This window comes from Peromyscus californicus, unplaced genomic scaffold, assembly GCF_007827085.1.
Source record: "Peromyscus californicus insignis strain IS unplaced genomic scaffold, ASM782708v3 Scaffold_24__1_contigs__length_46423439, whole genome shotgun sequence".
Classification (NCBI taxonomy): domain Eukaryota; kingdom Metazoa; phylum Chordata; class Mammalia; order Rodentia; family Cricetidae; genus Peromyscus; species Peromyscus californicus.
In genome coordinates, this window is record NW_026294535.1 from 38,526,919 (window position 1) to 38,542,602 (window position 15,684).

Sequence of the window (15,684 nt, forward strand, 5' to 3'; positions counted from 1 at the left end):
GAGAGGTGGTGCATATACATACATGCAGGCAAAACACTCATGCACATTAAGTAAGTAAGTAAATAAATAATAAAAATGATTGCATCCTTAGCACAGGAGGAGACACTGGAAAAGGAGGTCTGAGGTGACCCGTGGATAAGCCCTCCTTTGAGCACCCAAGTAGAGCAACCTATTCACTGTCCATAGACTCCACTCCGAGTCAGCAGGAGAGCCTTCCAGAGTGTCGGGCGGCTACACAGTGGAAGGAAGTCGGATGATGTTTTTCCCTTTAATGGACCAGCCGCTCTGCGCACGGATAGCTACAGCATGGAGACTGTTTGTCCCAGGCATAATTAGCAGGGTAATGAAACCCCTGGTGGCTCACCAGGTCTCTTGTCACACTAATTAGGGTATCGAACTGGTGTTGCTTGCCTTAAACGCATATTCCACCTGCCTATAAGCACTGTTTTCTTGGCTCTTTTTCAGTATGGGTAGGAATGTGAAAACATATTGAAAGAACACGATGAAGTGGGGTGAAGTTCAGTGAAACTGAAGTGCCTGGAAACTTGGCAGACGATATTAAACAGTGAAGAAATGATGTTGTGTACTTGTGCGTGGCTAATCACAGAGTCCCTCTGTCATCTCTTCTTTACTTTTGCCCCCGAAGATATTATCTGACACATTTTTCGGCAAGCTGGCCTCTGCCTCCTGAGTGCTGGGATTAGAGGCATGAGCCACCATCACTCCTGGCCCCATCTGACATTTTTGTGCAGATGTCCTTTGAAACATCATCCTACCACCACAAGAAGAGATGATACACATTAAAAGATAAAAACCATTTATCAGGCTAACATGGATGTTCTCTGCATTTTCTGTTGTCCTGTACACTGTCTGCTTCGGGTATTCCTATATTGTAGGACCCCATGGTTCACCTCCTGTAGGACTCTGTGGTTCACCTCTTAGATGCTGTTATGTGGTCCTCTCTAAACAGCTGTGTGAAAACAGTCATTACCAAAGTCTTTCATGTTAAGGATGATGTCATTCATGCCAAGAGAAGCAGCAAGCATTAACTACTGAGAAGTTAAAGATAATCATTAGGACTGACGCCAACCTCTTGGGGGAAAGCCCGGGGAGTATTTTTATCATATGGCAAAGGTGTCCACTCTCCAGTCACCTTGATTATCTGAACAAAGGAAACTCCAAGTACAGATAATCTGTAGTAAAAATTTTCGGTTTAAATCATTACTCATGGTTGTTAGGCCCAGCTTTTTCTGGGGGTACAGAGAAAAAGCAGTTTTGCCTTACGAGCATGCCTGTGTCCCTGTGTGGACCACAGTCAGCATTTGGAATTTTCTGTGTTTAGACTCAGAGTGGTTATTAAACTTGGCATGTCAGCTTTCCTTTACTGACCCAGTTCATCTGAGATGAAGGAACTCTAAGGCAAGGCTTAGTTTGGTGCACGCTCTCTGTCCAGGGCCAGCTGATCCTCGTGTTTTGGGCCTTGGCATGGCGGCCTGGGGTGAAAGGGATCATGGTAGAGCAAGTTCAGGCCTGTCCAGAAGGGTAGAGAAAGGTAGGAAGGGGTTCAGGTCCCGGTATCCCCTTCATGGGCACGCTCTCATTTATTTCTTCCCAGTCCCCACCTTGTGAGAATTCTACCACCTTCCAGCAGTGATGCGGGCTTGGGCGTCAGCCCTTGGGAGACAGTGCAGCCCAAACTATAGCAAACTCCGCAGGAACAAATCCTCTGGTAACAGAGATGATGAACCCTTCCGAAGTTCTGGAACAGACTGGACCAAGGATTACTTAGTTTCGGGTACATTCTAGAGCAGCATCAGCAGCAAAACTTACTGCAGTCATGGACATACTTTACATAGAGTTGAACTATGTCTGACACTGCCATATTTGGCTATCAAAGGTGAAGACTATTGAGTAACTGAATTTTGATTAGGGTTTAAACAGCTCCATGTGACTAGTGGTTCCCTGACATAGCTCTAGAACCACAGAGGGCATCACGGAGACTTCAAATAAAAAAACAAAACAAAACAAAACAAAACAAAAAAAAACCAGACTCACCCCCAAAGCAGGGTGAAATATAATTTAATGAAATGGAGCAGAATGAAGTGTGGTGGCTCATGCCTGTGGTCCCAGCACCTGGGAGGTGGAGGCAGGAGGATCAGGAAGTAAAGGTAACCCTTATCTGCATAGTGAGTCTGAGGCAGGCCTCAGCAACCTGAAGCTCTGTCTCAAAAAAAGAAAAGCATGGGCTGGAGAGGTGGCTCAGCAGGTAAGAGCACTGACTGTCCTTCCAGAGGACCCAGGTTCAATTCCCAGCACCCACATGGCAGCTCACAACTGTCTGTGACTCCAGTTCTAGAGGATCTGACACCTTCACACCAATGCATATAAAATGAAAGCTAATTCAATTATTTAAAAAGAAAGAAAAAACCCAAAAGCAAGCAACAAAACAATACAAAAACGAAAAGAAAAAAAAAAGAAAAATCCACATCCAGTGTGGTAGCACATGCCTCTAACCCAGCACTTGGGAGACAGGCAGGGCAATCATTGCAAGTTCCAGGCCATCCTGGTCTACATAGCAAGTTCCAGGCCAGCCTGGACTACATAGTTAAACAAGAACAAAAGAAAGAGAAATGGAACCAAAAATTTATATGCGTCTATATTTGTACACACACACACACACACACACACACACACACACACACACACATGCTCGCGCTCACACACACGTGTATGCAAGCTAAAACCTGGGACATTTCCTAAAGCTCGTGATATGGGAAAGATCTAAAATGGGAACCAGGCTATGCGGACTCTCCCAGGTTTGATGGGAAGTTTTTACGTCAGCTTGAACGGCTTCACAGGAAGAGGATTTTTTTTTTCAGTATGATAAATCTCTTGCAACAGAGAAAGCACATTTGCCGTCCTGTGGTCCGCCCTGCTTTCTGTGAAAATATGGCAGAGCACTTAAGGGGAAGGACTCATTTGTCTTACAGTCCCAGGCTACGGTCCATCACTGGGAAAGCGAGGGCAGGAACTGGAAGCCGGGAGCCACACCCACAGGCAAAGGGCAGAGAGAAGGTGCATGCACGCATGCCCATGTTCAAATTAACTTTTCCTCTTTTAAGTCCAGGACCCAGACCCAGGGCATGATGCCACCCACAGTGGGAGCGTCTTCCCACGTCAGTTAACGTATCGAGACAATTTCCTGCAGACATTCTCACAGGCCACCCTGAGACTTCTTTTCCAGGTGATTCTGTGTCCAGTTGACAGTCAAAACTAGCCATGAGAGAGTCTCTTCTAAAAAGTGTCTTTAGTGTGTTTGTGTGTGTGTGTGTGTGTGTGTGTGTGTGTGTGTGTGTGTGTGTGTTGGGACTTCTTTGTACAAGTCTGTGTGTGTGGTATATGTACATGTTTCTGTGGGCGTATGCATGTGTATACATACATGTTGAGGCCAGAGATCTATATCCAGTGTTGTGGAATATTATTTTAACTAGGCAAAGATGTGTTACATTTTTTTTTCTTTTCTTTTTCGAGACAGGGTTTCTCTGTGTAGCTTTGGAGCCTGTCCTGAGTCTCACTCTGTAGACCAGGCTGGCCTCGAACTCACAAAGATTAGCCTGGTTCTGCCTCCCGAGTGCTGGGATTAAAGGTGTGCGCCACCACTGTCCAGCTATGTGTTACATTTGTTCATGCTGCAGAATATTACTTTAATTGTGTAAAGATGTGTTACTTTTGTTTATGCTGCATTTGTTTAACAATGTAAGGATGTGTGTTTGATGATGTAAAGATGTGTTGCATCTGTTTCACCTTGCCTGCCTAAGGCACCTGATTGGTTTAATAAAGAGCTTGGTTTAATAAAAAAAAAAATTAGCTAGGGAGAGGAGAGATGGGCGGGGCTGGCAGGCAGAGAGAATAAATAGGAGGAGAAATCTAGGCTTGAGAAGAAAAGAGGAACGAGAAAAGAAGAATGAGAGAAGAAGGAAGAGGAGAGGATGGCGGAGATGCCTGGGGCAAGAAGCCAGGCAGACACCAGCCAGCCAGCCACTGAGAAGCAGTGAAAGTAAGATATACTGAAGGAAGAAAGGTACTAAGCCCCTAGGCAAAATGCAAAAGAGAAACAGGTTAATTAATTAATTTTTATCTATTTATTTATTTTTGTTTTTCAAGACAGGGTTTCTCTGTGTAGTTTTGGTGCCTGTTCTGGATCTCGCTCTGTAAACCTCGAACTCACTGAGATTCACCTGGCTCTGCCTCCCGAGTGCTGGGATTAAACATGTGCGCCACCACTGCCCAGCTAGAAACAGGTTAATTTAAATTAAAAGAGAAATGTGCCTAAGCTAGGTCGAGCATTCAAAAGTAATAATAACTCGCTGTGTCATGATTTGGGAGGTGGTTGGTGCCCTAAAAGAAAACGCCTGGTATGTATTGGGTGTCTTCTTGGTTTCTCTCCACCTTGTTTTTTGAGACAGTGCCTCTCACTGGACCTGGAGTTCACCGATTCAGCTAAGCTGGCTAGCCGATGAGTTCCAGGGATCCTCCCCACAACCCCCATCCCGGTGCTGGGGTCACAGACACATGCCACACCCCAAACTCTTACATGGGTGCTGGGGATTTTGATCTCAGGTTCTTGTGTGGCAGGCCCTTTGCTGACTGAGCCGTCTCCCAGCCCCCTGAAGAACGTTTTCAGCTGGGTGGGACTACGAACATCCCATGCAAAATCCACTGGGCTAGCTGACCGAAGACTTGGCCCCTAAGCCATTTGCCCTGCAGAGGATTTGTCTGTCGATCTTGCCTTTACCCACAGACTTGGGTCCCTGATGTCTAGATCAGGCGTTCCACCAACCACAGAAGCAGACCGACTTCTACCTCACTTCCGGGTAGAGAGTGCAGTCTCCTGTCCCTGTTACAAACGAAGACTTCGAGCCAACAGGCAGTGACAGCGGCACTGGGGTTGTGTCAACCTTGAATGACATTGGGTCCTCATGAACTCAAATTGTTGAATTAATGACCATTCCTTTTTTTTGTTTGTTTGTTTTTAAGTCAAGCAAGAGAATAATGGACCTACCTTTTGGAGAAGAAAAGACCCCAGGAGTCGGAACAAATCCTTTCTCAGGTGAGATTAACTTGCTGATCAAAACTGACATGGCAGTATACTTTAAAAAAATACATACATATATATATATGTGTGTGTGTGTGTGTGTGTGTATATATAGTATGTGTGGTGTGTGTGCATGTGTGTGAATGTGAGCATGCAACTGCACGCATGCAAGTTTGTGCGCGTATGCAAGTGCATGCATGAGAGAGTGTGTGTGCATGAGTGTGTGCATGCGTGAGAGTGCATGCCAGTGCATGCGTGTACATGCTAGTGTGTGCACGGAATACACCACAGTGTGCACGTGGGAGGCCAGAGGGTACCTTGCAAGAGTAGGCTCTCACCTACATTTCTTTTTTTTTTTTTTTGGTTTTTCGAGACAGGGTTTCTCAGTGTAGTTTTGGTGCCTGTCCTGGATCTTGCTTTGTAGACCAGGCTGGCCTCGAACTCACAGAGATCTGCCTGCCTCTTCCTCCCAAGTGCTGGGATTAAAGGCGTGTGCCACCACCCTGCTCTCCTACATTTCTTGGTTGCTAGTTGGTTAAATTTAGGTCCTTTGCCTTGTTGGTTGTTACCTTCCCCTGCTGAGCCATCTCACTGGCCCTCAATTAAAAAAAAAATACATTTTTCTCCTACTTGCTCTAGGTTCATTTTGTGTATCTCATATATACGGCAATGAAGAAAAATATCTTGAGAAGACTTTCCCAAATTAAAATCTAGTTAGTTAAAATAGCACAATATGATATTTTTCATTATCATGGAATATATAGACATCACAATGTCACTTTAATAGATTAAAGTTGAATTAAAAATAAGTATTGACCTTGAACTCTGTGTAGAGCAAAATGTTAGGACTTGTAATATTTCTTGTGGTTTTGCTTTTTCTTTTTGAGTCAGGGTCTCATACAGCCAAGGCTGGCCTCTAACTCGCTATGGAACTAGGGATGGCCTTGAACCCCTGATTCCCTTGTCTTGACCTCACTAGCGTGTGGATTGCAGGCCCCAGCTACCACACCTTTTTTTTTTTTAAGATTTATTTATTTATTTATTTATTTATTTATTATGGATACAGCATTCTGCCTACATGTATGCTTGCAGGCCAGAAGAGGGTACCAGATCTCATTATGGATGGTTGTGAGCCACCATGTGGTTGCTGGGAATTGAACTCAGGACCTCTGAAAGAACAGCCAGTGCTCTTAACCACTGAGCCATCTCTCCAGCCCTACCACACCTTTTTAATAAATGTCGTGATGCTGGGAATCAAACCCTGGGCTTTGTGGATCTGAAGCAAGTACTCTTCCAAGTGGCCTCCATCCTGAGCCCCGAGCCCTATAACGGATCCAAAGGCAAGTGAGGCATAGTTCTTGCCCTTGAGAAGTCTAACCAGGTTTCATCACGTCTGCCTGGAAGTTAATGCAGTAGTAAATATGTGACGTGCTCCAGATGAGGCGATGCAACTTGTCTAAGAGATTTAAAGAGGGGAAAAATTACACTGAGCTGTGGGGAAAGGTCAGGATTCCAGGTGACAGTTGGTAATGGGATAGTTCCTCAGGAGATAGGGCCGTCAAGGAGAGTGGATGTGAGGACCGGGGCAGATAATACATGGAATGTGAATTAGGCTCTGGTGACTCATCCGGATTGTCAACTTGACCCATCAGGGAAGAGACCTCAACTCAAGAACTTCCTTCATCAGATGGGCCTGTGGGCATGTCTGTGGGGGCAATTTCTTGGTTGCTAGTTGGTGCAGGAAGGCCACTCCACTGTGGGGGGTGCCGTCCCCAGGCAGGTGGTGGGCAGGCCTGGGCTGTGTAGGAAAGCGAGCTTCCTACACAGATGAATGGATGAGGTTGTTCAGTAAGCAACATTCCTCCATGGTTTCTGTTTCAGGCTCCTGCCCACAATTCCCAGCGAAGGGCTTGTTCCCTTCAAGTGTGAACCAAATGAGCCCTTTCCTCCCCTTAGTCACTCGTGGTCATAGTATTTATCACAGCAGTAGAAAAGAAAACTAATCCAGGGTATCAGCAAGCAGTCCTGCGTGGCCTCAAAATAGAACATGATGGTAAAATTGGGCTCATAGTTTGGAAGGCCTTTTTTTTATTTGTTTTTTTGATTTGTGTGTGTGTGTGTGTGTGTTTTCATGGAGGCTAGAAGAGGTTATGAGATACTGACTCCATTGAACATGAAGGAAATGTCAGTGTGCATTTTAAAAAGATACTCTCTTTTCATAACTTGAAGTATAATACTATCACACAATGGGGTGTCTAGATCAGAAAAAAGGGGAGTGCTGAATTCTAAGAGCTTCCCATGCAGAGATAGATGGGCACAAGGAGAATTTGTGTGGTAGGAAATTCACATTAACACGCAGTGACCTCCTGCCTGGGGAGTGTTGGAAGCCTGTGGTCTGCAGGGCAGGTTCTTTCTCATTTCATTTTCCGTCCTGGGTTGAACCACAGGCTCTCCAAGTGTTCTTCTGTTTTAGGTAGGGTTGCTATTGCAGTAATGAAACACCATGACCTAAAAAAAAAACAACTTAGTGCCTTAGTCAATATTCTGTTGCTGTGAAGAGACATCATTGGCCACCACAACTCTGATCAAGGGAAGCATTTAACTGGGGCTGGCTTACAGTTGAAGAGATTTAGTCCATTATCGTCATGGCGGGAAGCATGGTGGCATGCAGGCAGACATGTGCTGGAGAAGGAGCTGAGAGTTCTACCTCCGGATCTGTAGGCAGCAAGAAGAGATGTTATAGGGTACCTAAAGAGAAAAACTCTGGAAAGGCCTGAGTAAGTCAAATGGAGTCTTTTCTATCCACCGGTGAGTAGGACTCTCTCAGGCAGATGAAGCTGCAGATGAAGCAGTTGGTTTGAATTTTTAAGAGCAAAACCCCACAATTTTGAGTATACAAGAGGCAAGCATTGGTTATGGAAGTGGAAAGATTACAGTTAAATGGCCAGGCAGTTCACCTTTAGCTCAGGGTCCCACTGGATGGAAATTTAGGGCTGGTCCAGAGACCAACTTGCCCACGATGGTTTTAGCACTTAAAGTATTCTTAGAAATATTTTCGTGAGGTGGTATAATGGTAAGGGAGGTCCTCCCCAGGACACAGTCAGACATCAAAGGGGTGTGCACAAAGGAGATTTAGTACCTTAGAGGAGCAAGTTGGGGTGGGGGTGGGGCTGCAGAGGTGGACAGCAGGCAAGCAGGAAAAGCTGGGTTTTTAAGGAGAAAAAGGGGCAGTCTGTCTAAGGTGAGTTAGTAAGTTCTGGTAGGATGTATTAGCTAAATAATGACCCTCTGATCGTTGGACCCTGGTGTTTTGTCTCAGTAATGAGTCACTGGCCAAGCAGGGAATGGACCTTGGTGGCTAGCTCTGGGGATGTAATCTAATGAAACCCTGTCTCCAAAAAAAAAAAAAAAAAAGGAATTTATTGAAATAACAGGAGGTGACTTGTGCAATTCAACACTCACACAAAAGGTAGGAATGTAGAGAGACAGGGATAGCGTTCTCTCATCTGTTGATCTAGTCAAACATGTCCTAGTTATTGGCTTTCGTGTTCACTCTTGGGTGAGCAATGCTGAGCAAAATCAGCCGGGGTTAGAATTGAACCCTAGTGATTCAGGAAAGGAGAGAAGAAAACCAGGGGTTGGGGGTTGGTACAGGGGGCTCTGGGTGTGTGGGGCACAGTACTCTGCTCTGATGTTCCCTGGTCAGCCTCATTTTTCTCTCACTGGATCCTGTATCCTTCATAGGGCAGCGACGTTTGAAACGCACATTTTCCAGCCCCCACTAGTGGACATAAGCCTATTCCCATTTTGCATTAAAATTTGCAAATCCCAGGGAGGGTTTGTGACTATCCCACTGGGATAGCTGGCTGAGATCTACACAGCATAGTCCGGGGACCAGAGGCTCTGAAAACACGACAGCTTGCGTGTGCCACATGTGGAATCGGGCAGTCTCTAAATAAAGGGCGTGGGGACAAAGTTGTCTATTTTCTGAGTGTGCTCTAGTAGTGTCATCTCCGTAATTAAACATCAGGATCAGAGACAAAAGGCAGGCTGGATGAAAACACTAATTAGAAGGACGGAGGATGCACACAGGTACAGAACTCTGCAGCACCTCTCAGATGTAGGCTGAAGCCTAATTATGAGAAGCTGCCGGTCAGAAGGATGCTACTATCTTGGGACATCAGTGCGATCACTTTCAGGATAGTAATAAACAACAGGCCTTCAAGCCCCCAGGGGATGGAAAACAGACTAGATTAGTGTGTGGGGTTCTCTTTCCTTAGGATAACATCATTAGTGGATAGTTCCATGTATTTGTAGATCTTACAAAAGAAAACACAGGAAGGTATTTTATTTTTATTTATTTATTTTTTTTATTTTTTGGTTTTTCGAGACAGGGTTTCTCTGTGTAGCTTTGCGCCTTTTCCTGGAACTCACTTGGTAGCCCAGGCTGGCCTCGAACTCACAGAGATCCGCCTGGCTCTGCCTCCCGAGTGCTGGGATTAAAGGCGTGCGCCACCACCAGCCCGGCTTATTTTTAAAAAATTCACTTGTGTATGAGTGAGCCTTTTTTTGTAGGGGTGTGTCCTTGCACGGGTGGAGGCCAGGGGAGGATGTCAGATGTCCTCCTTCGAAACAGAGTCTCTCACTTCACCTGGAGCTAAGTTGGCGGCCAGCGAGCCTCAGGGATCTTCCTGTCTCTGTCCCCACCTCCTGAGGTTCTGGGGACCCTCCTGTCTCTGTCTCCCAGCTCCTGATGCTCTGGGGATCTTCCTGTCTCTGTCTACCTCCTGAGGTTCTGGGGACCCTCCTGTCTCTGTCTATTTCCTGGGGCTCTGGGACCCTCCTGTCTCTGTCTACCTCCTGGGGTTCTGGAGACCCCTCCTGTCTCTGTCTACCTCCTGGGGTTCTGGGGACCCTCCTGTCTCTGTCCCCACCTCCTGGGGTTCTGGGGACCCTCCTGTCTCTGTCCCCACCTCCTGGGGTTCTGGGGACCCTCCTGTCTCTGTCCACACCTCCTGGGGTTCTGGGGACCCTCCTGTCTCTGTCCCACACCTCCTGGGGTTCTGGGGACCCTCCTGTCTCTGTCCCACACCTCCTGAGGGTCTGGGGACCCTCCTGTCTCTGTCCCACAGCTCCTGGGGTTCTGGGAGTTTTAACTCTGGTCTCCATGTCTGTGCAGCAAGCATTCCTATCTTCTGAGCCATATCCTTGGCTTTTTTTTTTTTTTTTTTTTTTTTTTTAAGGTAAAGTATCTTCTGGCCTGGTTAAGAGTTTTGTAAACCTGGGAGTCGGGGACGAAAACTGAGCTCTCCCATTGTTTGTTAACAGAATCTTGGATTGTTTAGCAGCTCAGGTTAGAGCATCTACCTTCCTGGCCGTTGTTTCTAGAGATGCCATTTGAACAGGTCTGTAAGCTGAAGGCGTGTGGATGACATCATGTGGCTCACACGTTTAAAGGCAGACTCTCCACATTTGGAACATATGACGTGTGACACATGATTTCATGTGATGTAGTAGCAGCAATATAGACTGTGGGTTTTTTTTTACTTTCTTTTCTTTTTTTTTTTTTTTTTTTTTGGTTTTTCGAGACAAGGTTTCTCTGTGTAGCTTTGGAGCCTTTCCTGGAACTCATTCTGTAGCCCAGACTGGCCTCGAACTCACAGAGATCCACCTGGCTCTGCCTCCCAAGTGCTGAGATTAAAGGCATGTGCCGCTGCCGCCACCACCACCACCACCACCTGGCTGACTGTGGGTTTCTTACACATAGGCTTTGGATATGTACTTCAGACTTAAATGACAGTATGTCTCACATAGATGGGCATCTTGATGGTGCGGCTCCACAGACCGAGGAACTTGAACATCCAGGGCACAAACCCCATGCATGCAGAGATGCTCTGCCTTCTTTCTGCTGTATCCATATTTGCTTCCTTCCCAAGACTCCATTGCAAGCACATCCTCCTTGAACTGAACAAACATTACAAAGCAAGAAAGAAGGGAATCATGTTGTTAGGGCAGCACTCACTGGAGAGATGGCTCAGTGGTAGGAAGGCTTGCTGCCCTTGCAGAAAACTGGAGTTTGGTTCCCAGCGTTGGTGTTGGGTGGCTCACAACTGCCTGTGACTCGAGCTCCTGTGGTTCCAGTACCACCGTAGGGCCTCTGGGGGTACCCACACACATGTGCACATCCACACACATCAGTAAACATAGAATCAGCCTGTTAAAATAGGAATGACTAGCACTGTCTCCCTTTCTTCTTGACGATCCTAACGTCCTTTTCTTTATTCCGAGTATTCCCAGTGATGGCAAGCATTTTGGAGACGGGCTTTTTCTTTTTTCTTTCATATATACTGGATTTCCATAGTATTGTGGTAGTACATTATTAATCCAGGAGACAAAGACTCAGTCGTCGCTGGAATCCGGTCACTATGAATGCCAAACACTCAGCCGTGTTTGCTCACCTCAGTGTATGTTCCCGGCAGCTGCTTGACCCTCACTTTGAAACTCAATGCCTTGTACACACCCTCAGTATTTCCTGTGCTGCAGCGTTACCCAAGAGAAACTTCTTTGTGACCATTTCATAACCGCCACATGGATGTTGTTATTGAGTTAAAATGGCTGCTGCCTAAATTTTAAACAAGTAACTGTAGCCACAGACTTTCAGGTTCGGAGAGGGAGTCGGAGATTGGAACTTAGAACAGTCAATAGCACCATACAGATAAGAATGGATGCTGTTTGTTTAAAATTACCCTAAGACACGGGCTGGAGAGAGGGTTCAGCAGTTGAGAGCACTGGCTGCCCTTGCAGAAGATGCAGATTTCATTCCCATCATCCACATGGCAGCTAGGAACTGTCTGGATCTCCAGTGCCAAAGGATCTGATGCCCCCTTCTGGCCTACGCTAGGCACACGTGTGATGCACAGATAGATATGTAGGCAGAACACCTATGTACATATGTATTAAAATAAAATAAAAGACTAAGGGCTGGAGAGATGGTTCAGTGGTTAAGAGCACTGGCTGCTCTTCCAGAGGTCCTGAGTTCAATCCTAGCACCCGCATGGTAGCTCACAACCATCTGTAATGAGATCTGGTGCCCTCTTCTGGCCTGTGGACATACATGCAGACAGAACACTGTATACATAATAAATAAATAAATAAATAAATAAATAAATAAATAAATAAATAATCTTTTAAAAAATACAAAACAAACAAACAAAACAAACAAAACCCCAAACCTAATCTTAGAACTAATAATAAAAAAAGTACCTTTCCAGTTTGGTGGAGGTTCTCATCCTATGAGAGAGAAAGGCACCCTGGCTATAAAAAGGTCAACCATGGGCTGAAGACATAAAGGGTACTGTTAACAGCTGGCACTTAAGATTCCAGTGTTCCAAACACTTTGTAGGTATTTCCCTATCTATTCCTTACAGAAACCCTTGTGATTGGTGCCACCATTGCCACCTTTTTTTTAAATTAGGGGTTCAGGGCCAACTAATGGTTCAATTGCCAAAATTATCACCTTAATATTTTTATTTGTGTGTGTGTGTGTTGTTGTGTGTATACCCATGTATGTACAGTGCCTGTGGACACCAGAAAAGGGCTTAGGATCATTAAGCTGGAATTCCAGGTGGTTGTAAGCCATCAGGTCAGTGTGAATGCTCGGAACAGATCTCTGGTCTCCTGCAAGAGCAACAGGTAGCTCTTAACGACTGCCGAGCTGTCTCCCCAAACCCCCCAAAATTTAAAGACATAGTTGGCTGCTTTTACTTGTGATTCTAGAACCAACCACCACCTCATTCTATGAAGTAAAATTATTCTGATGAACGGAGCGGAGAAAGGTGAGTTTTAAGGCGGAAAAAGACCAAAGAAAGCAGACACAGAAAACGAAGTCTGCCCTGGTCTTCACAGCGTCTGAGGCGGGAGAAAGCAGAAGGCTGTCCTCCGATGCTGAGTGAGGTCGAGTTTGGTTTCAAGGCACTTGGCACAAGCGACTCCATTCCGGCCTCTGCTGGAGCCTCACACGGGAGGGTAGTTCCACACAGCGCCTGCCCTTCATGTAACCATGTGTGGGAGGGCCAGGACCCCCTTGGGTCTCACGGGATGACATTCCATCCTGTGGCTCTCTCTGTCTCTCAGCTTTTCTTGCTTATTTGCTCTGTGGCAGAGTACAGAAAATGGGGTGGGGTCAAGACTGGAGGCCGTAGATGGTGGGACACTGATTCTGAGGAAAGGGGCTGATATGATCAGGCCTTACTAAGACATCAGAAGACTGAGAGTTAAAGCATCAAAAGTGAAAACCCTCTCTCTATATCTGTATTTGCATTTTTCCTTTCCAGGATCCATTCACAGTTACAATGAAAGAACAATCAGGTCGAACTAAAATGAAAAGGTCCTTTCAGTACAAGTATTGAGTCTCCAAGAAGGCCCAAAGTTTCCATCATAAAAAAAAAATGCCATTGCAGGGCATGGTAGTGCAGAGGCAGGGGGATCCCAGGGAGTTCAAGGCCAGCCTGGCCTACATAGCGAGCTCCAGGCTAACCAGGGCTACATAGTGAGACCCTGTCTCAAAAACCAAAATAACAACAGAAACTGAAATCCAATAAAGCGCTTCTTGGTATGTGTGGTGGTTTGAAAGATAATGACCCCCAAAGAGAGTGGCACTATTAGGAGGTGTGGCCTTGTTAGAGGAAGTGTGTCACTGTAGAGGCAGGCTTTGAGGTCTCATATGCTCAAGATACTGTCCAGTGTCTCAGAACATTTTCTGTGCCTGTGAGTCAAGACATAAGAACTCTCAGCTCCTTCTCCAGCACCATGTCTGCCTGCATGCTGCCATGCTTCCCGCCATGCTGAAAACGGACTGAACCTCTGAAATTGTAAGCCACCCCAATTAAACGTTTTATAAGAGTTGCCGTGGCCATGGTGTCTCTTCACGGCAATAGGAACCCCAACTAAGACGGTATGACATCGGTAGGGTTTTTATTTCTGAAAGCAAAAGAGTGCACTAAGACAGCCACGTCGTATTTCCATTCATCAGTAGCAATAGTAAGTGCATTAGTTACCTTTTCCATTTCTGTGAAGAAACACTTGACAGAAATGACGTAAGGAAGGGTTTGTTGTCACTTGTGGTTTTAGACCTTTCGGCCCACTGTGGAGGGAAAGACTCGGCAATGTGGCTCAGTCTTTGGCATTGCGTTTAGGTGGCTGCTCACATTGTGGTAGACGGGGGAACAGAAAAGCAGGCCAGAACCAAGGCCAGGTGTGGCTTCCAAAGGCCTACCTCTGGGACCTACTTCTGACATCCAGGCCCCATGGCCAACAGGCTCTACAGCCTTCAAAATGACGTCCTAGCCGGGGAGTAAGCACTCAGTGCGACACTTCAGATTCAACCCAGCACAGCGAGTGAGGTCTGGTCACTCCCTGCTCGTGACGGGCATTATTGCATTGACATGGAGTTAGTTGCTTTCAGAGTCACGGGCTGCCCAAACTGGCAGCTGGATTCTCTTGCTTCCTCACCGTTAAACTCCAAGTATCTCATTTGGTATTCGTTTCTACCCACAGGTCCCACCAGGCGAACAGCATGCCACTCAAGGACTCAACACCCTGTCCTTCAGACCTCAAGCAGCTGTCCCTTCCTGGCCAAGGCGCCTCTCGGCCTTTACCTACTCTTGCCAGGACTTTTCAGTCCCCGGCAGCTACTGGCGAGGCTGCCTGCTTGCCGCTGCCAAACACCGAACAGCAGGAGCCTCCAGATTGCAAAGACACCCCAGGAGAAATTCCCCTCAGGTTTGATGGGAACAGAAATGAGTGTCGCTTAAGAAATTCTCTCCCAGCTTCTCCTTCGCACAGCAGCTCCAGCGTAGAGAAGGAGGAGTCGGAGCTCCACCTGTATGTTATTTCCGAAACCTCATCAATATTTCTGCACTTAAAGAGTTCGTGGAACAACTACATTATAGTAAGTGCCCTCACACGGTAGCCTTTTTTTGTTTTTGTTTTTGTTTTTGTTTTCGAGACAGGGTTTCTCTGTGTAGCCCTGGCTGTCCTGGAACTCACTCTGTAGACCAGACTGACCTCAAACTCACAGAGATCCACCTGGCTCTGCCTCCTGAGTGCTGGGATTAAAGGTGTGCGTCACCACCGCCCAGCCACAAGGTACCCTTGACCTCAGTGTGTTTGCTTTTCGGGGGGGGGGGGGGGGGGGGGGGAGGGGGATGGTGGCGGGATGGTGTGTGTGGCAAACATGCTTTCCTGTTCTCTCTCTCTACTTGGGGGATTTAGCCTTGGAATTTAATGATTGTCGTAAAAGATAGGAATGCACCAGAGAAGTAGAGAGCTTTTCTTCAGGTGTTTGCAATAAGTTGAAATGCTTATTGATGAATAATGTCTTGGGGACTGGAGAGTTGGCTTGGCAGTTCCGAGCACTGCTGTTCTTGCCGAGGGCCTGGGTTTAATTCCCAGCACCCACATGGCAGCTCACAACCATCTGTAGCTCCAGACCCAGGAGATCTGATGCCCTCTTCTGGCCTCCTTGGGAACCAGGCATGCATGTGGTATACGTATATATACATGCAGGCAAACAGACATACATATGAGAG

The 15,684-nt window shown here is 46.4% G+C and overlaps 1 protein-coding gene across 1 annotated transcript in view; it reads left to right on the plus strand.

The window, feature by feature from the left end:
* The window catches only part of CUNH12orf56 (chromosome unknown C12orf56 homolog), a 54,018-nt gene that overhangs the window by 8,280 nt on the left and 30,054 nt on the right, over positions 1 to 15,684 (plus strand). Inside the window, exons 3-4 of the mRNA XM_052753480.1 lie at positions 5,038 to 5,110; positions 14,651 to 15,044. Of these exons, the coding sequence (XP_052609440.1) occupies positions 5,038 to 5,110; positions 14,651 to 15,044 (467 nt within the window). The remainder of the gene's footprint in view (positions 1 to 5,037; positions 5,111 to 14,650; positions 15,045 to 15,684) is intronic.